The sequence below is a fragment of the Cibotium barometz genome, chromosome 18 (assembly GCF_041138505.1).
Source record: "Cibotium barometz isolate CiBa-2024 chromosome 18, ASM4113850v1, whole genome shotgun sequence".
Classification (NCBI taxonomy): Eukaryota; Viridiplantae; Streptophyta; class Polypodiopsida; order Cyatheales; family Cibotiaceae; genus Cibotium; species Cibotium barometz.
The window spans coordinates 3,179,518-3,195,139 of record NC_141063.1 but is presented as its reverse complement, the minus strand read 5'-3'; the positions used below and the strand labels follow the sequence as shown (position 1 = coordinate 3,195,139).

The window sequence follows — 15,622 nt, the reverse complement described above, 5'->3', positions numbered from 1 at the left end:
TCTTGCTAGACCAAGAGAAAGGGCCAGATCCAAGTGAGTACAAATAACCACCATGTGAATGCCAAGAATTGATATCACTGATCCAGTTGGAGTCCGTGTAACCACGTAGGGTGAACTCACGAGTGAAGTGAAGTTCAAACATATAGGTACCCACTAGATAGCGAACAACCCTCATCGCTGAACTCTAATGTGGTTCCTTCGGAGCTTGAAATATTGACTTAAGATGGATGTGCAATAGGAAATGTCAAGTCTAGAGTTAGTGAGCCATATGAGTTTCCCAACCACTTGATAGTAGACTCGCTCTTCATGTGGCGGTGAATCTGCTTCCTTTGTAAGTTTGATGGTTGGATCCGGTGGGGTGGTCACGGGGATAGCGCTGTAAAGAAAATAGAAAGTAATTAGTTGAAGACAGTTTCGTTGTGACACAAAGATACCATCAGGATGCTGGACCATCTCCATGCGAAGGAATACAAGAGAAGACCGAGATAAATCATCTCAAACATTTGTCTTAGTTGTGCCATGATATCAACCACTTTGGCTTGATTTGAACCAGAGATGATAAGATCATCGACATACAACACTAGGTAGCACACCATCCCGTGATCTGTGTGAATATAGATATTGGGATCACAGTGGGATGGTTGAAAACCTTGGCTGCGTAGTGTCGATGCGATGATACCATGCTCAGGGGGCTTGCTTAAGCCCGTAAAGAGCTTTATGCAAGCGGAAGACTTTGTCCTCATGCGTGGGGAGCGGGAAGCCCGGAGGTTGGTCAACATAGACTTCCTCCTCGAGAATGCCATTTAGAAAGGCACTCTTGACATCCATCTGGTAGACTGGCCGGATGTGGTGTGCAGCCAGATTAAGTAAGAGATGGATGGTCGTCATTTGAGCTGTAGGTGCAAAGATCTTGTCGAAGTCAATGCCTTCTTTTTGGCGAAAGCCTTGCACTACAAGCCGGGCTTTGTACTTGTCCAAGGTATCATCGGCTTTAAATTTGGTGCGGAATATCCATTTGGTTCCAATGACCTTAGCAACCATTGCTGATTCCGAATGTTCCATGGGAGAGTATTGCTATGGATTTTATCTTTGGATTACCAGACTCAACAAATGGGAATGATGGTATATGGACTATAGTCTATTATTGATAGATTCAGTAAACAAGCTCACTTCATTTCAATGAAGAAGACTACTCGCACAGAGCATATGGCGAGATTGTTTATTCAGCAAATTTCTAAGCACCATGGATTGCCTAAATCCATTTGTGGGGGATAGAGATCCTCAAACTACCAGTTTCTTTTGGAGAGCTCTTTTCGACAATAGAGGGGTCATAATTGAATTTCTCTTCGGCTTATCAGCCTCAAACTGATGGACAAAGTGAGATTGCAAACCTCACTATCTTGGATATGCTAAAGTGTTATGTTCTTGAAGCGAAGGATCATAGTTATCAGGTATGATACCATACGGTTCGTACGATACGATACCATACGGGAAAATACGGTGTGATATAAACAAATTTCTTATCGTACGGTCTTTTAAAAAAATACTTACAAACTTCAGTATTTCCAATTTCAAAGAGAAGACAAGTTGTCACATGACACAAAGCAAAATTCCATTAAAACCAAGTTGAAAACATACATAGATCTTAGGCTAAAGCCGAAGTCATACAATGCGAGGCGCTCTAGGCGCAGGTAGCTGTAGTAGTAAGTACAAAAAGTGGTGCACAAAAAAGAGAGACTAGAGAGTTGGGGCTAGAATCTAGATGGAGAAGTGATCACTATCAAAATCAGAGCTCTTGCTAGGATCATCTCCATCAGAAGAGTGCCTATCGGAACGCTCGTAGAAGTCACCCTCGCTAAGGATGTTACCCTCGTCATCAAACTCGAGCTCTCTAATGTCGTGCGACAAGGCAATCAAAGTGTCCTCATTTGCAGGAGTGGAGGAAGAACTACCGGAACCTCGTCGTGTGTAGGTTTGCACTACGCCACTCAAGCCGGGACGAAAGTGCATCTGCTCGCGCCCACGACGAGTACGAGAAACTTGTCGATCAATCTCCTCGAGCTCCGCGTACAGTCTCTCCTCCTCCTCGTGGACACTCTTGAGAGAGTCGCTTGTGAGCTTGAACTTGTCCACATTGACCTACAAGCGATAATGCGCATTGACACATAGTTATTATCAAATAAAACTTAAAAATCAAAAAGTAAGAAGGTTACAACTTAAGTTTTAACTTTTAAGTGGTCATTAGTTGCTCTAACTGTCGTGTGCTCAAGCGATTGCGGAGCTTCGTGTGTATGAGAGAGTAGGTGCTCCAATTCCTCTCACATGTATCCGAAGCGCAATCTTGAGCCAAGGGTCTGAAAGCCACCTTTTGGAGGCGGCTGAGCGTGTAGCCAAATGTCTCCCACCAAAAAAGAAGTTTCACAAGATACTATAACATGAAGCGGAAGTATTCATAATTAAGGATCCTGTCACACAAATTCTCACACCGTCTTCTGTATCTTGAGTTTCGGGAGTTTAGCAATCCACTTTTATGACTTCAAACTTTGAGAGAGAGAGAGAGAGAGAGAGAGAGAGAGAGAGAGAGACTACACACCGTATGGCGTCCCGAATTACCCACTGAAGGCCCCCCTATCCCGTTATCGAAATAGTATTTGCTTTATTACTTGAGACTGACTTTGGATTGACAATAAGCCAAACGCTAGATCTCTTAGGACCAAGAGTCGGGCTGAACTGCACATGGTTGTAGAAGCACCAATGATGACCAATCTCGAGCCTATGCACTCTTCCCAATGGAATGAGGGAAGGTTGCAAATCTGAGGCTGAGGTGTGGACTGATTGGGACTGTTTCTAGGCTGTGAACGAATACTGAAATGAATATAAATGCTGAGTTTTACCTTCACCAAAGTGGCTGAAGCAAAACGATGAGTTGTATGCGGGCTGAATGCTGTTAGATGCTGAAAATGCAGGGAAGATGATGCACAGATGCTGGCCGGCTACTATGTATGCTGAAAACGCAAGGCTGATGATGACCTGATACTGGCCTGATACTGAATCTGCTGTGCTTTGCTGTTGGGTGGTTGTTGATGCAAGCGATGATGCTCCAGGGGCTGAGGATTGCAACGCTTGGCTGAAGATTGATATGAATGATTGAATGGTGCAAAAGCAAACCTATTTATATGCTCCCAAGTGCTGGTCTGTTGGTTGTGAAGCTGGCCGACTGTAGCTATTTTTCCTACATGACTTGTTCATGATAAATAAATGGTATTTAATGTTGTAAAATATGGGAAAAATGCTTGATAAATACTAATAAATACTAGATGTTATTTGAAGGCTTCTGCAATGGACCATATGCAATGGATGAGTGATATGCAATATGCAGAGTGCTTTATAATGCAAACCCCTAAGGTTTCTACTGACTCTACATGCATGAATGCATCTCTTCAAGTGGGTTAAGGGACTTGACTGACTGACTGACTTGCTATGGCTGAGGAATGACCTACGTAGCTCACAGGACGAGCGTGGGATATTGGGTGGGAGATTATCCTTAAGAAAAATGTTTGAATGAGAAAGGAGATCTGCCAACTGTGGGAGTAAAGAAGAAGATGAGACTGCGGTTATCAATGAGATAGAAGCTGTCTGAGCATAAACCAATGCTCCTTCCGCTCCCTTGCGGACAGTTCGTCGGACCTGGAGATGAGAAATCGTAGGAATGCCAAGAATGCTCCTATCCCCACGAATCATGACAGGCTCCTTTAGAGATAATAAAGGTGTCCTGTCCCCGATCGAGAATAAGCTCATATTGACGAAACCACTGGATTTCTAAGATCATGTCACACCCCAAAAGAGGAGAGACAATGAAATCTCGTTGGAATGAGGCCTTTTGAATCTGAAAAGAAAACTGCTGTGCCCGTTGAGATATGTGGGTGCGGAGACCAAGTGTAAACCCGTCTACCTCTAAATGATAGAGCACTAAGGTACAACTCATGTTGGTAGCCAATTGGGGAGAGATGGTGTCCTCAAAATTGCCCATGTCAAAAAGGATTATGAACTGGCGGCTCTTGGCAGAGCTATAAGTTCGGATTAGGCTTTTCTGTGCGGTTGTAGCCTCACCCTCCTGCGTAGCATCAAGCACCACGGATGGCATGGGATGCATAGAAGGTAAGATCTGAACCGCGTTAGTGGTAGCAGGCGGGTCTCGAGGAGCGAGGGATATTGCGGCAATTGTGGCAGAAGGCTCTTTGGAGGCTTGCTCCGCTTGCCATTTTTGACAATCCTTCTTACCATGTCCAATAGTATGACAGAAAAAACATCGGTTTTCTGACTGATACTTCTTTTGCTCCGATGCTTGCTTTAGCCTTTTCCTCGGGGGTTTTCTTAGGCTTGGGTTCCTTACCCCCTGAACTAGAGCTAGGACTGTTGTTTGTCTTAGTGTCTTTAGAAGACAAATTACCCTTCCTCGGTTGGGGTTTGGTACTAGACTGCAGTTGTTTAGGCTTGCCTCCATTAATTCTCATTTCTTCATTTTGAGCGAGAGTCAAAGCCTGGTCATATGTACTGGGTTCAAAGTTACAAACTATAAACCGGATATTAGGATCTAATCCACGAATGAATTGATTCATCTTGGCCTGCTTAGATAACCCTAACTGTTGTTCTAAAGTTATAACCTTTCCGGAAAACTGAAGCACAGGTGATCCGTTCTGTCTGAGTCCATAGAACTCATCTGCCAAGCTGGTCATATACTGGGACGGAAGAAATCTGGTCTTTAGGTCGTGAACAAATGTATCCCAGCTAAAAGCTGTGACACCTGTGGTCTGGTTTGTATGAAGACTAGACCAATACTGCGACCAAGTGACTGTTTCACCCGTAAGGTGGGGAGCCGCTAGGTGGACGCTGTCCTGAGGATCTGTAATCCTAGCTAATGGAAAGTGAGCATTAAATTGATGAATGAACTGATTAACTGCTAAATGATCACACTTACCATCATACTTACTAAAATTTGGTTGACTTCGAATGACGGTAGTCGATGTTGCGGGCTGCTGGCTGCTGGCTGGTGGCACCTAAGGCTGGGGAAAGTGAAGAGAGGTGTTGATATCTAAGATGCATGGCCTCCTTTTCCCTTTGGTGCTCGAGTAACATACATACTCGATCGAGCTCTCGTTGGTGCTCCCGAGCGGCAAGTTTAGCCTGACGCCGGTCTTCTTTGATCTTGCGTTGGGCTTTCTCATAGTCCCGTCTATCTGTGTTTTCGTGTTGCTTTCTTACTTCAGCTATTGCTTTTTCTTCTCTCCGTCGAACCTCGTCTTCTCTTCTTTGTTGTTCCATCTGAAAGTAGAGGGAGATGTAGTCAGGGGTTGCTAGAGTCGGAGGAGGTCATGCTGCTGTTGCCTCCAAGAGTTGGAGACGCTCCATGAGAAGTTGGTTCCGAGGTCTTAGTAGAGCTATGGTGTCTGCGGTAGTCGGAAGAGCAAGGTCTCCTTCGGGGGAGACCTCTTCCGACTGATGGATACTCTCCTCTGTAGACATGATGCTAAAGTCGGTGGTCGTGCTGGAACACAATCTGACCATCCAAGGATGCCCTCACGCTAGGATGCAGTGTGTGTGGACAAGCTGAATCTGATACCAATGTAACATGCGGTAGAAGTATTTGTAATTAAGGATCCTGTCACACAAATTCTCACACCGCCTTCTCTATCCTGAGTTTCGTGAGTTTAGCAATCCACTTTTAAGACTTCAGACTTTAAGAGATTGAGAGAGAGATTGAGAGAGAGAGAGAGAGAGAGAGACTGTACATTGTATGGGGTCTCGAATTACCCACTGAAGGCCCCGCTATCCCGTTACCGGAATAGTATTTGCTTTATTACTTTGAAGAGACTGACTTTGGATTGACGATAAGCCAAACGCAAGATCTTTGAGGACCAAGAGTCAGGCTGAACTGTACACAGCTGTAGAGGCACCAATGATGACCAATCTCGAGCCTATGCACTCTTCCCAATGGAATGAGGGAAGGCTACAAATCTGAGGCTGAGGTGTGGACTGATTGGGACTGTTTCTAGGCTGTGAATGAATGTTGAAATGAATATAAATGCTAAGTTTTGCCTTCACCAAAGTGGCTGATGCAAAACAATGAGTTGTATGCGGCTGAATGCTGTTAGATGCTGAATATGCAAGGAAGATGATGCACAGACGCTGGCCGGCTGCTATGTATGCTGAAAACGCAAGGCTGATGATGAGCTGATGTTGGCCGGCTATTGAATCTACTGCGTTTTGCTGTTGGGTGGCTGTTGATGCAAGCAATGATGCTCCAGGGGCTGAGGACTGCAACGCTTGGCTGAAGATTGATATGAATGATTGAATGGTGCAAAAGCAAACCTATTTATATGCTCCCAAGTGTTGGTCGGTTGGTTGTGAAGCTGGCCGACTGTAGCTATTTTTGCTGCACGACTTGTTCATGATAATTTAATGCTGTAAAATATGAAAAAAATGCCTGATAAATACTAATAAATACTAGATGTTATTTGAAGGCTTCTGCAATGGACTATATGCAATGGATGAATGATATGCAATATGCAGAGTGCTTTATAATGCAAACCCTAATGTTTCTATGGACTCTACATGCATGAATGCATCTCTTGAAGTGGGTTAAGGGACTTGATTGATTGACTTGCTATGGCTGAGGAATGACCTACGTAGCTTGTGCCTGACTTATTCTGGACTGAGGATTACAATGGGGTCACGGTGTACGACAATTATCATCCTAAAGGGTACTAATAATGTACAATGTTGCACTGATGATGATGAGCCATCTTTCCACCATGCACTACCGGGTGAGTTATATTTTATAAAGTGAAGAAAGAACAAAAGCAAAGCAAAAGCCTAGCTAGCTTTTTGGCAAAGAGCAGGACCCCCTCAAATATAAAATAGGCTCTTCATCAACATCATCGTGGAAGTATGGAGCTCATCATCGCCATCATCAAAAGCTTCATGGCCCTGTTGTTGCCTGCACTGATGACTGCCGTATGATTGGACTGTATGGCTGCCGGAACCTTCGTCGTACGCTTGCTTATTTGGTCACCGTACTGTCTGTTGACTGTGTGCCGCTGCAAAACTGCGCTTGCCAGCACCGCTGCCTACTGAAAAGCGCCGCATGCTCCTGCTATTAACCGTTGCTGCTGCCACCTGGCCGTTCCCTACTGACTGCAGTCGCCTGTTGCTGAACTGCACCACCTGTCTGTGCTTCCTGCACCTGACTGCAGCCGCTTGTGTGCTGCCTGCCGTATGCTTGCTGGGCGCCAATCTGTTGGATCTGTATGGTTGCCTAGACTGCACCACTGATTGGCTGATCTGGGCCGCCTGCTGATCAGCTGCCACCTGCTCTTCTACGCCATTTACGGTTTGTCGTGTTGCCGTATTGCCACGTGGACTAGCCCTAATTCATACGCCTCTTTGCGACTCTTTTGGGGTTGTTTCTATTCTGGTTTTGGATGACAAATCTACAGCTGAACATCATATTCTTCTTCATCTATTCTTATCACTTGTGTACCTAGACTACAAGTTTGGAATACGTTGGATTTGGGTTTGGATCTTGTGGGCCATCTCTGTGGTGTGCTCGGCATCAGGATCTCATGCCTTGACATTGACTTTGACTTGGGTTTCTACATCGGCATATTTGTTTGCTTTTGTATTGATGTATTGATCCTGACTTGCGAGCCCATGTATTGTTCCTGAATAAATTCCTGAAAGGGGGCAGGGCCTGTTCCCCGCTCAGTGTGTGTGTTCTATGTTAGAGTTCCCTAAACCCTTCTCTCTCCCTCTCTCTATCTTCTCTCTCTATCCTCTCTATTTTTCTATCTTTTGGATACGTGGTGGAATTTGTCACAGCACACCCCACCCCGTTGGGCTTACATAATACAACTATCCTCTCTATTTTTCTATCTTTTGGATACGTGGTGGAATTTGTCACAGCACACCCCGCTGGGCTTACATAGCACAACTAAAAATAATGACACCTTTGCATTGGGGTAGAATGGGCCGAACTCCCCCTTTATTATTAAGGAGTATTTGAATGTACAAGCTTCATAGGTACCTTGTGCTAGATTTCCAATACAAATACAATGAAACCAAGCACCAAACAGGTTGTATGTGTTGATGTAGATCGGATATCCACCGCGAAGGGCAGCCTCACGTTGTCCAAGCTCTAACACCACGCCACAGGGGCAAGCTACCCTCCACTAGCCTTCGAGCAAAGTAGGTGAGAGCCAGGACCGAGTGGTAGGCCCCTTCTGTCGAGCGTCTTCTCTCAAGCGTCGTGTGATCAGCCAAAGATAGGAGAGTCTCCTCCAAGAACTGTATGGGGTTCTCCCTCTCTCTCTCTTCTTGTCACCAACATCAACAAAACGAGAGGAATTAAGGTGTTATGGGCCTTTCACAAGTCCCCCATGAAGCCCTCTTCCTGAAAATGGAGGCGGCTGGAGTGGGGGGGCGTATCCTAAGCTTCTTCAAAGCCCTATATAAATCGTCCAAGGTACGAGTACGGGTAGGGGAACAACTGACTGAAGAAGTTCCCATCGCGCGGGGGGTCCGCCAAGGATGTTCCGCATCGCCTACACTCTTCAATATATTCATTAACGATATATTGAGCGAAGTCGCTAATAACCTGGGGGTCTCAGTACCGGAACTCCAGAGGCGCATTCAAGGACTTCTCTTTGCAGACGATCTCATTTTGTTGGCGGAGTCTAAAGAGGATCTCTAGGCTAGCCTCGATAGACTCCACGATTGGGCGCTGAAGTGGGACATGAAGTGCGGTGTGGCAAAGTGCAAGGCAACAGTGTTTTTTGGCGACCTGGATGAGCTTGAGAGATTCGGGCCTCGAATTGGATCTCAAGAAAGAGATATAGATATCTTGGCATCCTGGTTGATAATGAGGTCTCAATTGACACCATTATCAAAGATCGGATAGAGTCGGCTCGTAAAATTCTATACTCGCATAAACACTTGTGCTGCTCGAGAAAGATCCCAGTGTGGAGCAGACTGGCCTTTCTCAAAGCTTGCATTTTTCCAGTCGCGGTTTATGGGGCGGAAATTCTAGGGTCCCACGACATGCGGAAGCTTAACCCAATTGAGAGCCTAATCGCAACGGGGATGCGATGGGTATTGGGTGAAGCAGCCAAATCGACTTCTGTTGCCGCTTCAGCCCTGCACAGAGAACTCAAACTACCCCCTGTCTCTGCCTATTGTGCAGGGCAGAGAGTCAGGGCCTTCACCAAGTATTCGGGACTGCGAACTTGGATCGCAGACTTGGTAAACCATATCTGTAACTCGCGGCGGTGGTGCCCGGGGGACTAGGGCCTTTGACACACTTGTTGATACCATCAATGCATATTAAAACATTTAAACATGGCCACAGCCTTAACACATATCCATCATCACTTTGATAAAACATAAAGCTGGACAAAGCATCCACAAATGCTGAAAATGGAGCTTGCACGTGTGACACCGCATAGAGGCCGGAATGGGCCGACCCCCCCCTTGGAGTATTTTATTACCCAAGGAGAATAATATGATGTACAAGCTTTGAGGGCCTTACTCTCCCCACGGGAGATGCCGGATTATCCATATACAAATGCCATAACACAGCCCAACACGAGGCAACTAAGCCGGAACATAGGCTGTAGAAATGCCGAGCCAACAATATAATCCATATACCTCCGTGTGGGTACTGATTCTTCCCCAAAAACCACGGGTCTTCATGCAATAGAGCTGGTACAGCAAGTACAACTCTCCATTCAGTCGGTACAGTAGGTACAATGGCTGGTACAACAAGTACATTGGCTGGTACAGCAAGTACAAATGCTGGTACAGTAGGTATAATGACCAGTACAGCAGGTACAATGGCTGGTACAGTCGGTACGGTGGCTGGTACAGCAGGTACAGTGGCTGGTACAGCAGGTACAGCAGGTACAAATGCTGGTGCAACAAGTACAATGGCTAGAAATCATAATAAATGATTAAATACCCTTGCCTTCAGTATTTCTTCGCGATGGAAGCCTCCAAAACAGTCCCCAACAGCCGGTATTCTTCATGGGCAGCCTTCAAGAGAGAGAGAAAGAGAGTAGCCATCATTAGGGCAGCCTGTAACGGTGGTAGAGGCTAGTGTGCAGCAAGAGAGCCTCCATTAATGAAGAGAGAGGGCTCCAATTTATAGATTTGGGCCTCCCATGAGCTAAAATGGCAAGAGAAGGCTACAATGACAAGTGGAGAGCCACACAATAGCTGAAGTGACAAGTGTGAGGCCACTTGTCTCACTTTGATCCACTTTCTAACAAGTGTCAGGCCACTTGTCTCACTTTGGTCCACCTCCTTGCCACATGTCCCAATCTAAGAGATGGGTCCTTCCATAAACTTTATCTCTAAAAATATCCCAACTGGTAGACATTCTGTCATAGGCACTTTGCCAACTCTTGGTATCTGCTCAATTCCAGATATAATGACGCGAACAGAATTTCCATCGGAGTCGGGCCAAAAATAGCAACTCTCCTAAATTCTAGGAGTGTGGTCCTTTGTATTCTAGGATAATCCCCCATTCCCAAAGCTTGTACTTTCCAAATATTTAAACATCTTGGAGTCCACCAGACCTCTTTCAAACTGGGAAATGTCCAGGCTGGTGACAATATCCCCGCCTGGACCCAGTTCAAGAAGTGGACTTGGTGCAAGCGAACTCTTTTCTGGGGAAAGAGGTATATAAACAGCGCGCCAGTCCAAACCGCGAGAGGGAGGAGAGTTGGAAGTTGTGGGAAAATTCGCACGGTTGTGTCTCCCTAAGGTCCTATAAAGAGAAATCCTTTGATCTCTCTCGGAAATACTTGTTTAAAGCCATGATCGGCGAGGACCCCGGGGGGGTTGGTGAGAAACTTCTGCACCTCGCTCGCGTGGACGGGCTACATCTTAAGGATAAGGTGATGCAATCCACACCTACGACGTGCCCGTTGTGTAAAGGGGATGAGAACGAAAGTTCCCTTACCCACCTCCTCATTCAGCGCTCCGAACTGGATGGCCCCAGGGAGGCAATACAGCCCGCCATCATTCATGCCAGGGGGCTAAATCGGAACCTTTCGGACTACGAAATCGGAACCATCCTCCTTGGAGGGGAGGCTCGCGGGAGGAGACTACCTGGTTGGGTAGTCCCTTGCCCGAAGCAGAGGATCGCCTATGCGCAGTGCGTTGCAGCTTTCCTCCACGAGGCCGTACCTAAGTACTACAACGAGCTGTCTCGTGAGTTGGCTGAGCCTGAGCCGTTGTAGTCACTTGTCTGGGTATGACCTCGTCTTCGATATCTGGTGGAATTCGGGCTACCGCCGGGTATCGCTTGTTTGGGACACCTCCCTCGAGCCGACGCCCTCCGTATGGGCATGGCATTCCTTTTCGGAAACCCGCTGGGTGATCTTCTTGACAGAAGAGTTTAAGGGGCTTTTACAGCAGGTGAGATCCTTGGTCAAGGCCTGCACTATCTCTTTCTTGAGATGCCGACCCACACCCCTTACTGGGGGTAGTCCAAGTAAGTGCTCATGGCCTTCTTAAAGGACTCATGGTGACATGGTGGTAACGGGTTTTTTCCCCGAGCAAATGGTGGTAGAGGGTGATTCCTTTGCAACCTCCCAGCTCAAAAACAAAAACAAAACAACAAGTGCAACATGAGACGAGTGTCGCCAGCCCACAAATGCAGCTACCGGAACAAGTGTTGCCGTTGTTGGCTACATGGTCGGTTAACTTGAATAGAAGGTTTAAAACCTTATATTAATAGGCCACGTTGAGTTGCTGCCCGTAATAGCCGACCTGCAGCTGTGTGCCACATTGTTGCTTCAGCTTCGACCAGCACACACCTGCTCAACTGCCACAGGTCCGTCACCTACATGACACCCTTGTCTACAGCCATTCTGTCCCCCTTGCAATCCAACCACTTTACACGTGCACAAGCATGTGTCGCGTTTGCCACCAGCTGGACCTTATTTGCTCCATCAGTAGTAGCCGGCGCTGCACTTCCAGCATAACCCCAGCCCATCACACCTCCTGTACCTGCACATCAACAAAAAATAGGGTTTTTTTTTTTCAAAAATCAGGTGAAAAAGGTCTAATAAATGCTTTTGCACTCATCAGAATTGGGGGTTTTTACAAAATCAAGCATAAGTTGTCTAGTTGAAGTCCCTGATGCACCAAAATTTGCGGATTTTCGAAACTCAAGCAAAAATTACCAAATTGACGCCTCTATAGGTGCAAAAATTTCGGGGCTTTTCTGATTTTTGTGTAAAAATTTGTGGATTTTGCAAAAAATTGAGCTCCTACATTGACATTGAACCCACTACAGCATTAATAATTTGGGGCCTTTTCTCAAATATGGAGAAAAACACCAAATTGGAGCTCTTGCACATGTTGAAATTTGGGGCTTGTCCGAAATTGAGCCTTCTGCTTCAAATTGGAGCCAAACATTGACAAAAACTTCAGATTTCTTCTACACAGCCCCTAGCCTCAAAGCTTAAAATGATGCCCCAAGTGTTGATTGCCTGGCAACACCACTAGAAGAAGATTCATCACCAACATGTGTTCGAGGGGGGGATCTAATCTCCCATAAATATCTATGTTCTTTATGTGAGTGAGTGTCATGGGTCCTCTGCCCGGGTGGTCTCCCGAAAAAGATTTGTAACAAGTGTTTGACGTGTATGTCAGTTTTTATGTATTTGTACCACCTTGTGTTATAAGCATAGTTACGGGAAACGCCCGAAACGGCCGTTTTTGAGGGCTGCAATGCGTTTCGGGGTAGGTAGGGGACTGAAACGCGTTTTGGTCATCGAAACATTTCAGTAAACCCCAAAACGGTTGCCGGAAACGTTTCAGCTTGTCGTTTCCCACAACACCACACGTTTCAGAGATCTTTCCACCCAAATCAACATGAACCAGTAAGAAAATGTCGCACTACAACAACTGACTGTTGAAGTAGACCCTTGTCAAATTCAAGCCAACAGTTTGCCTGGCTCTCAAAATCGGGGCCAAAATCGATGTGGATGGCTGTTAAATCTGGGTTGACTGTTGGATGCACAAATGGGCTGGAAGCTACTGGCTGAAGAGTGCTGCTGCTGCAGTAGATGGCAGTGAGATGATGCCAAAAGAGACGTGGCAGGTATCGGCAGCAGCACCACATCCATATCCAATTGGATTAGTATATGAAACTGGTTTGGCCTCATCGAAGATCTTTCTTTCTTATTAAATATAAAAAGCACACAATGGCACAAACTATTACATGAAAGCAATGGTGCAAGGTGGAATGTTATGTTAAGTTGCCACAGTTATATGAGTGCGCATAAGTTCTCTACACACTGCTCTAAGATCCTTTGTCGAGCCTGTAAGACGGTTCTCTTTCTTTACAGTGCCTCTTCCACCAGAGAATCTACTCTTGCTAATTAAAGTTTTTAAGAATGGTCAATGTAGATGTAGACAATGAGCCTGCAAACAGCTACCTGGAGCACAGTACATGGTCCCAATCAGCCCAAGCAGTCCATACAAAACCAGTGATTGCAAAATGCAGCTCCACGCCTGCCCTACAGATCGTGTCTATATAAGTTTGTACAGCAGCAGGCTGCATGCTTCGGGTGCTTGTTCGTGTGGGGCTACTAGCGTTTTTTTTCCCTTCACTCTTAGGTGTCTCTCATGTTTGATGTGTATGAGAGAACGCTCAAAATGCTGGCCTCTTTTTAACTAGGCTAAAGCTTTACTGTTTGTAGTGCTTCCATGACCCCTCGCTGAGCTAGCCCCTTCAAGACTTACCCGTTGACTCCCGTTTTTTTCCCAGTCAATGCAATTGCAGCCCAAACCTGTTGCTGTTGACACGCCACCATCTCCTGCCTCTTCCATCGTATGCTACACCTGCCCCTCACTCCTCCTCCTTCCTTGCATTCAACACTCTAGCTTCTGTTGACGGCAACAACTCAGTGTCATTGGCTCGATTGACCTACAATGCCACATCAAAAACATGTTTGAGGCTTTTCTGAAATCAGGTGTAAACCTTCTAATTCATGTTTTTGCCATCATAAAAAATTGGGGCTCTTGCAAAAATTAGCCCTCTACATCAAATAGGAACAGGTGCAACATAAAAAATTTTGGGGTTTTCAAATTGAAGTCTGTGCAAGCATCATGGTGGAGACCAACTGAAGTAGTCTGGCAATTGAAAAGTTCAGTGGATGTAACTTTTGACATGGCAGATTAAGATGCATCTCCTAATGATAAGATGTCGTATGGAATGTGGTCAATCGCACATACATCAATCCAAGCGATGGAGTGGAGAAGATTTGCACTAGGAATGATCGAATTGATAATTGGGCTTCGGTTGTTTGATAACCTGATTCATCAAGTGGATTTCACCAAGAGCTCAAAAGAGGTATGAGATAAGTTGGAAAACTTGTTTGGTAATAAAATCATAACTCCAAAGTTTCTCTTCAGCAAAATTTTCTTGTAAAAATAAATCAAACAGAAACTTTGGGCGAACATCTTAGCAACCTTGGCTCTATATTACAACTCCTCTCTGGCTTGGGAGTTACAGTGGATGAGGATGATGGAGAAGGCCATGCGTCTATCTAATATAGAAGAGGTTTCAAAATTCTCTGAAACCTTGATTGTACTAAGGGTGGTTGAGGAATGGCTTATGATGAGATGGTTCAATCCTCACAGACAAAGACTCCTACCACAAACATCAAGGTGATCTACAAAGACGAAAGGCAAGAAAGAAGGACTATCAGATTCAACTTATGCAAGAAGCTTAGACACACAAAGAATTGATGCTTCAAGAAGATGGCCAAAGAGCAAGCGAAGGTAGGTGCAAACTTTGTGGCACAAGATGAAGAAGTCGACGAAGCAAGAGCATCTTCAGCAATAGAACATGCGACCACTTAATCTTTCTCTAAATGAGGAAGATTATGGTTGGGCTTTCTAAAAGCCATTTGTGTGTGGGTCATGGGTTTTTTGTCCAACTAGTCCCTCAAAATTGATTGTAGTATTTGTTTTGTGAGTGTTTCAATCTTTCATATGTTTAAATCTATAGATTGTTTAGCTGCACTCTCCAGTATGAGCACTTAATTTTTTATGGTCTCCTTATGGATTCCCATAGAGCTTCTCCTAGTATAATGCTAAAAGTGATAAGTGAATGTTCCCATCACGAGGTCTCTTGAGACCAATAAGCTTACCTATGCAAAGGTCTTGGCATTTTTGATATTTTATCCATTAGCCATAGAGTATCCTTAAGCCATGTTAAATTATTTCAGAATAAGGGTTAATTTTCCTAGAATCCTCAAATACAATGCCAAATTTTATTGTACTCTCTCTTGAAGAGGATTGGCCTTTGGATCTTAATAATGTAGAACAATAATAAAGCTGGAATGTGTGCACATTGTTGGTATTAGAGCTACACAAGATGAGAGATAACCAGTGTGTGTGTGTAGAGAGAGAGAGAGAGAGTATTGCACGTTTAATGATGGTTTATTGATTGATGTTTGAAACCCTTTACAAGTACATGATTTTGTAGGCTAGCATCTTTATCTTGTGACCCATAAAAATCACACACACTAAATTAATGACACACTTA

The 15,622-nt window shown here is 45.1% G+C and overlaps 1 protein-coding gene across 4 annotated transcripts in view; it reads left to right on the top strand.

Moving 5' to 3' along the window:
* Positions 1–15,096, top strand: part of LOC147628833 (N-terminal acetyltransferase A complex catalytic subunit NAA10-like) — a 36,770-nt gene extending 21,674 nt beyond the window's left edge. The window contains exons 3-4 of one of the 4 annotated variants that reach the window (XR_015267826.1): positions 14,247–14,422; positions 14,585–15,096. Coding sequence is in view for 2 of the 4 variants with exons in the window: in XM_086811993.1 (XP_086668119.1) it covers positions 2,967–3,034 (68 nt within the window). In the remaining 2 variants the exon portion in view is untranslated. Of the gene's footprint in view, positions 1–2,966; positions 12,731–14,246 lie in introns of those variants that run through there. The other 3 variants (XR_015267825.1, XM_086811994.1, XM_086811993.1) reach the window with 3 other exon arrangements.
* Positions 15,097–15,622: the final 526 nt, after the last annotated feature.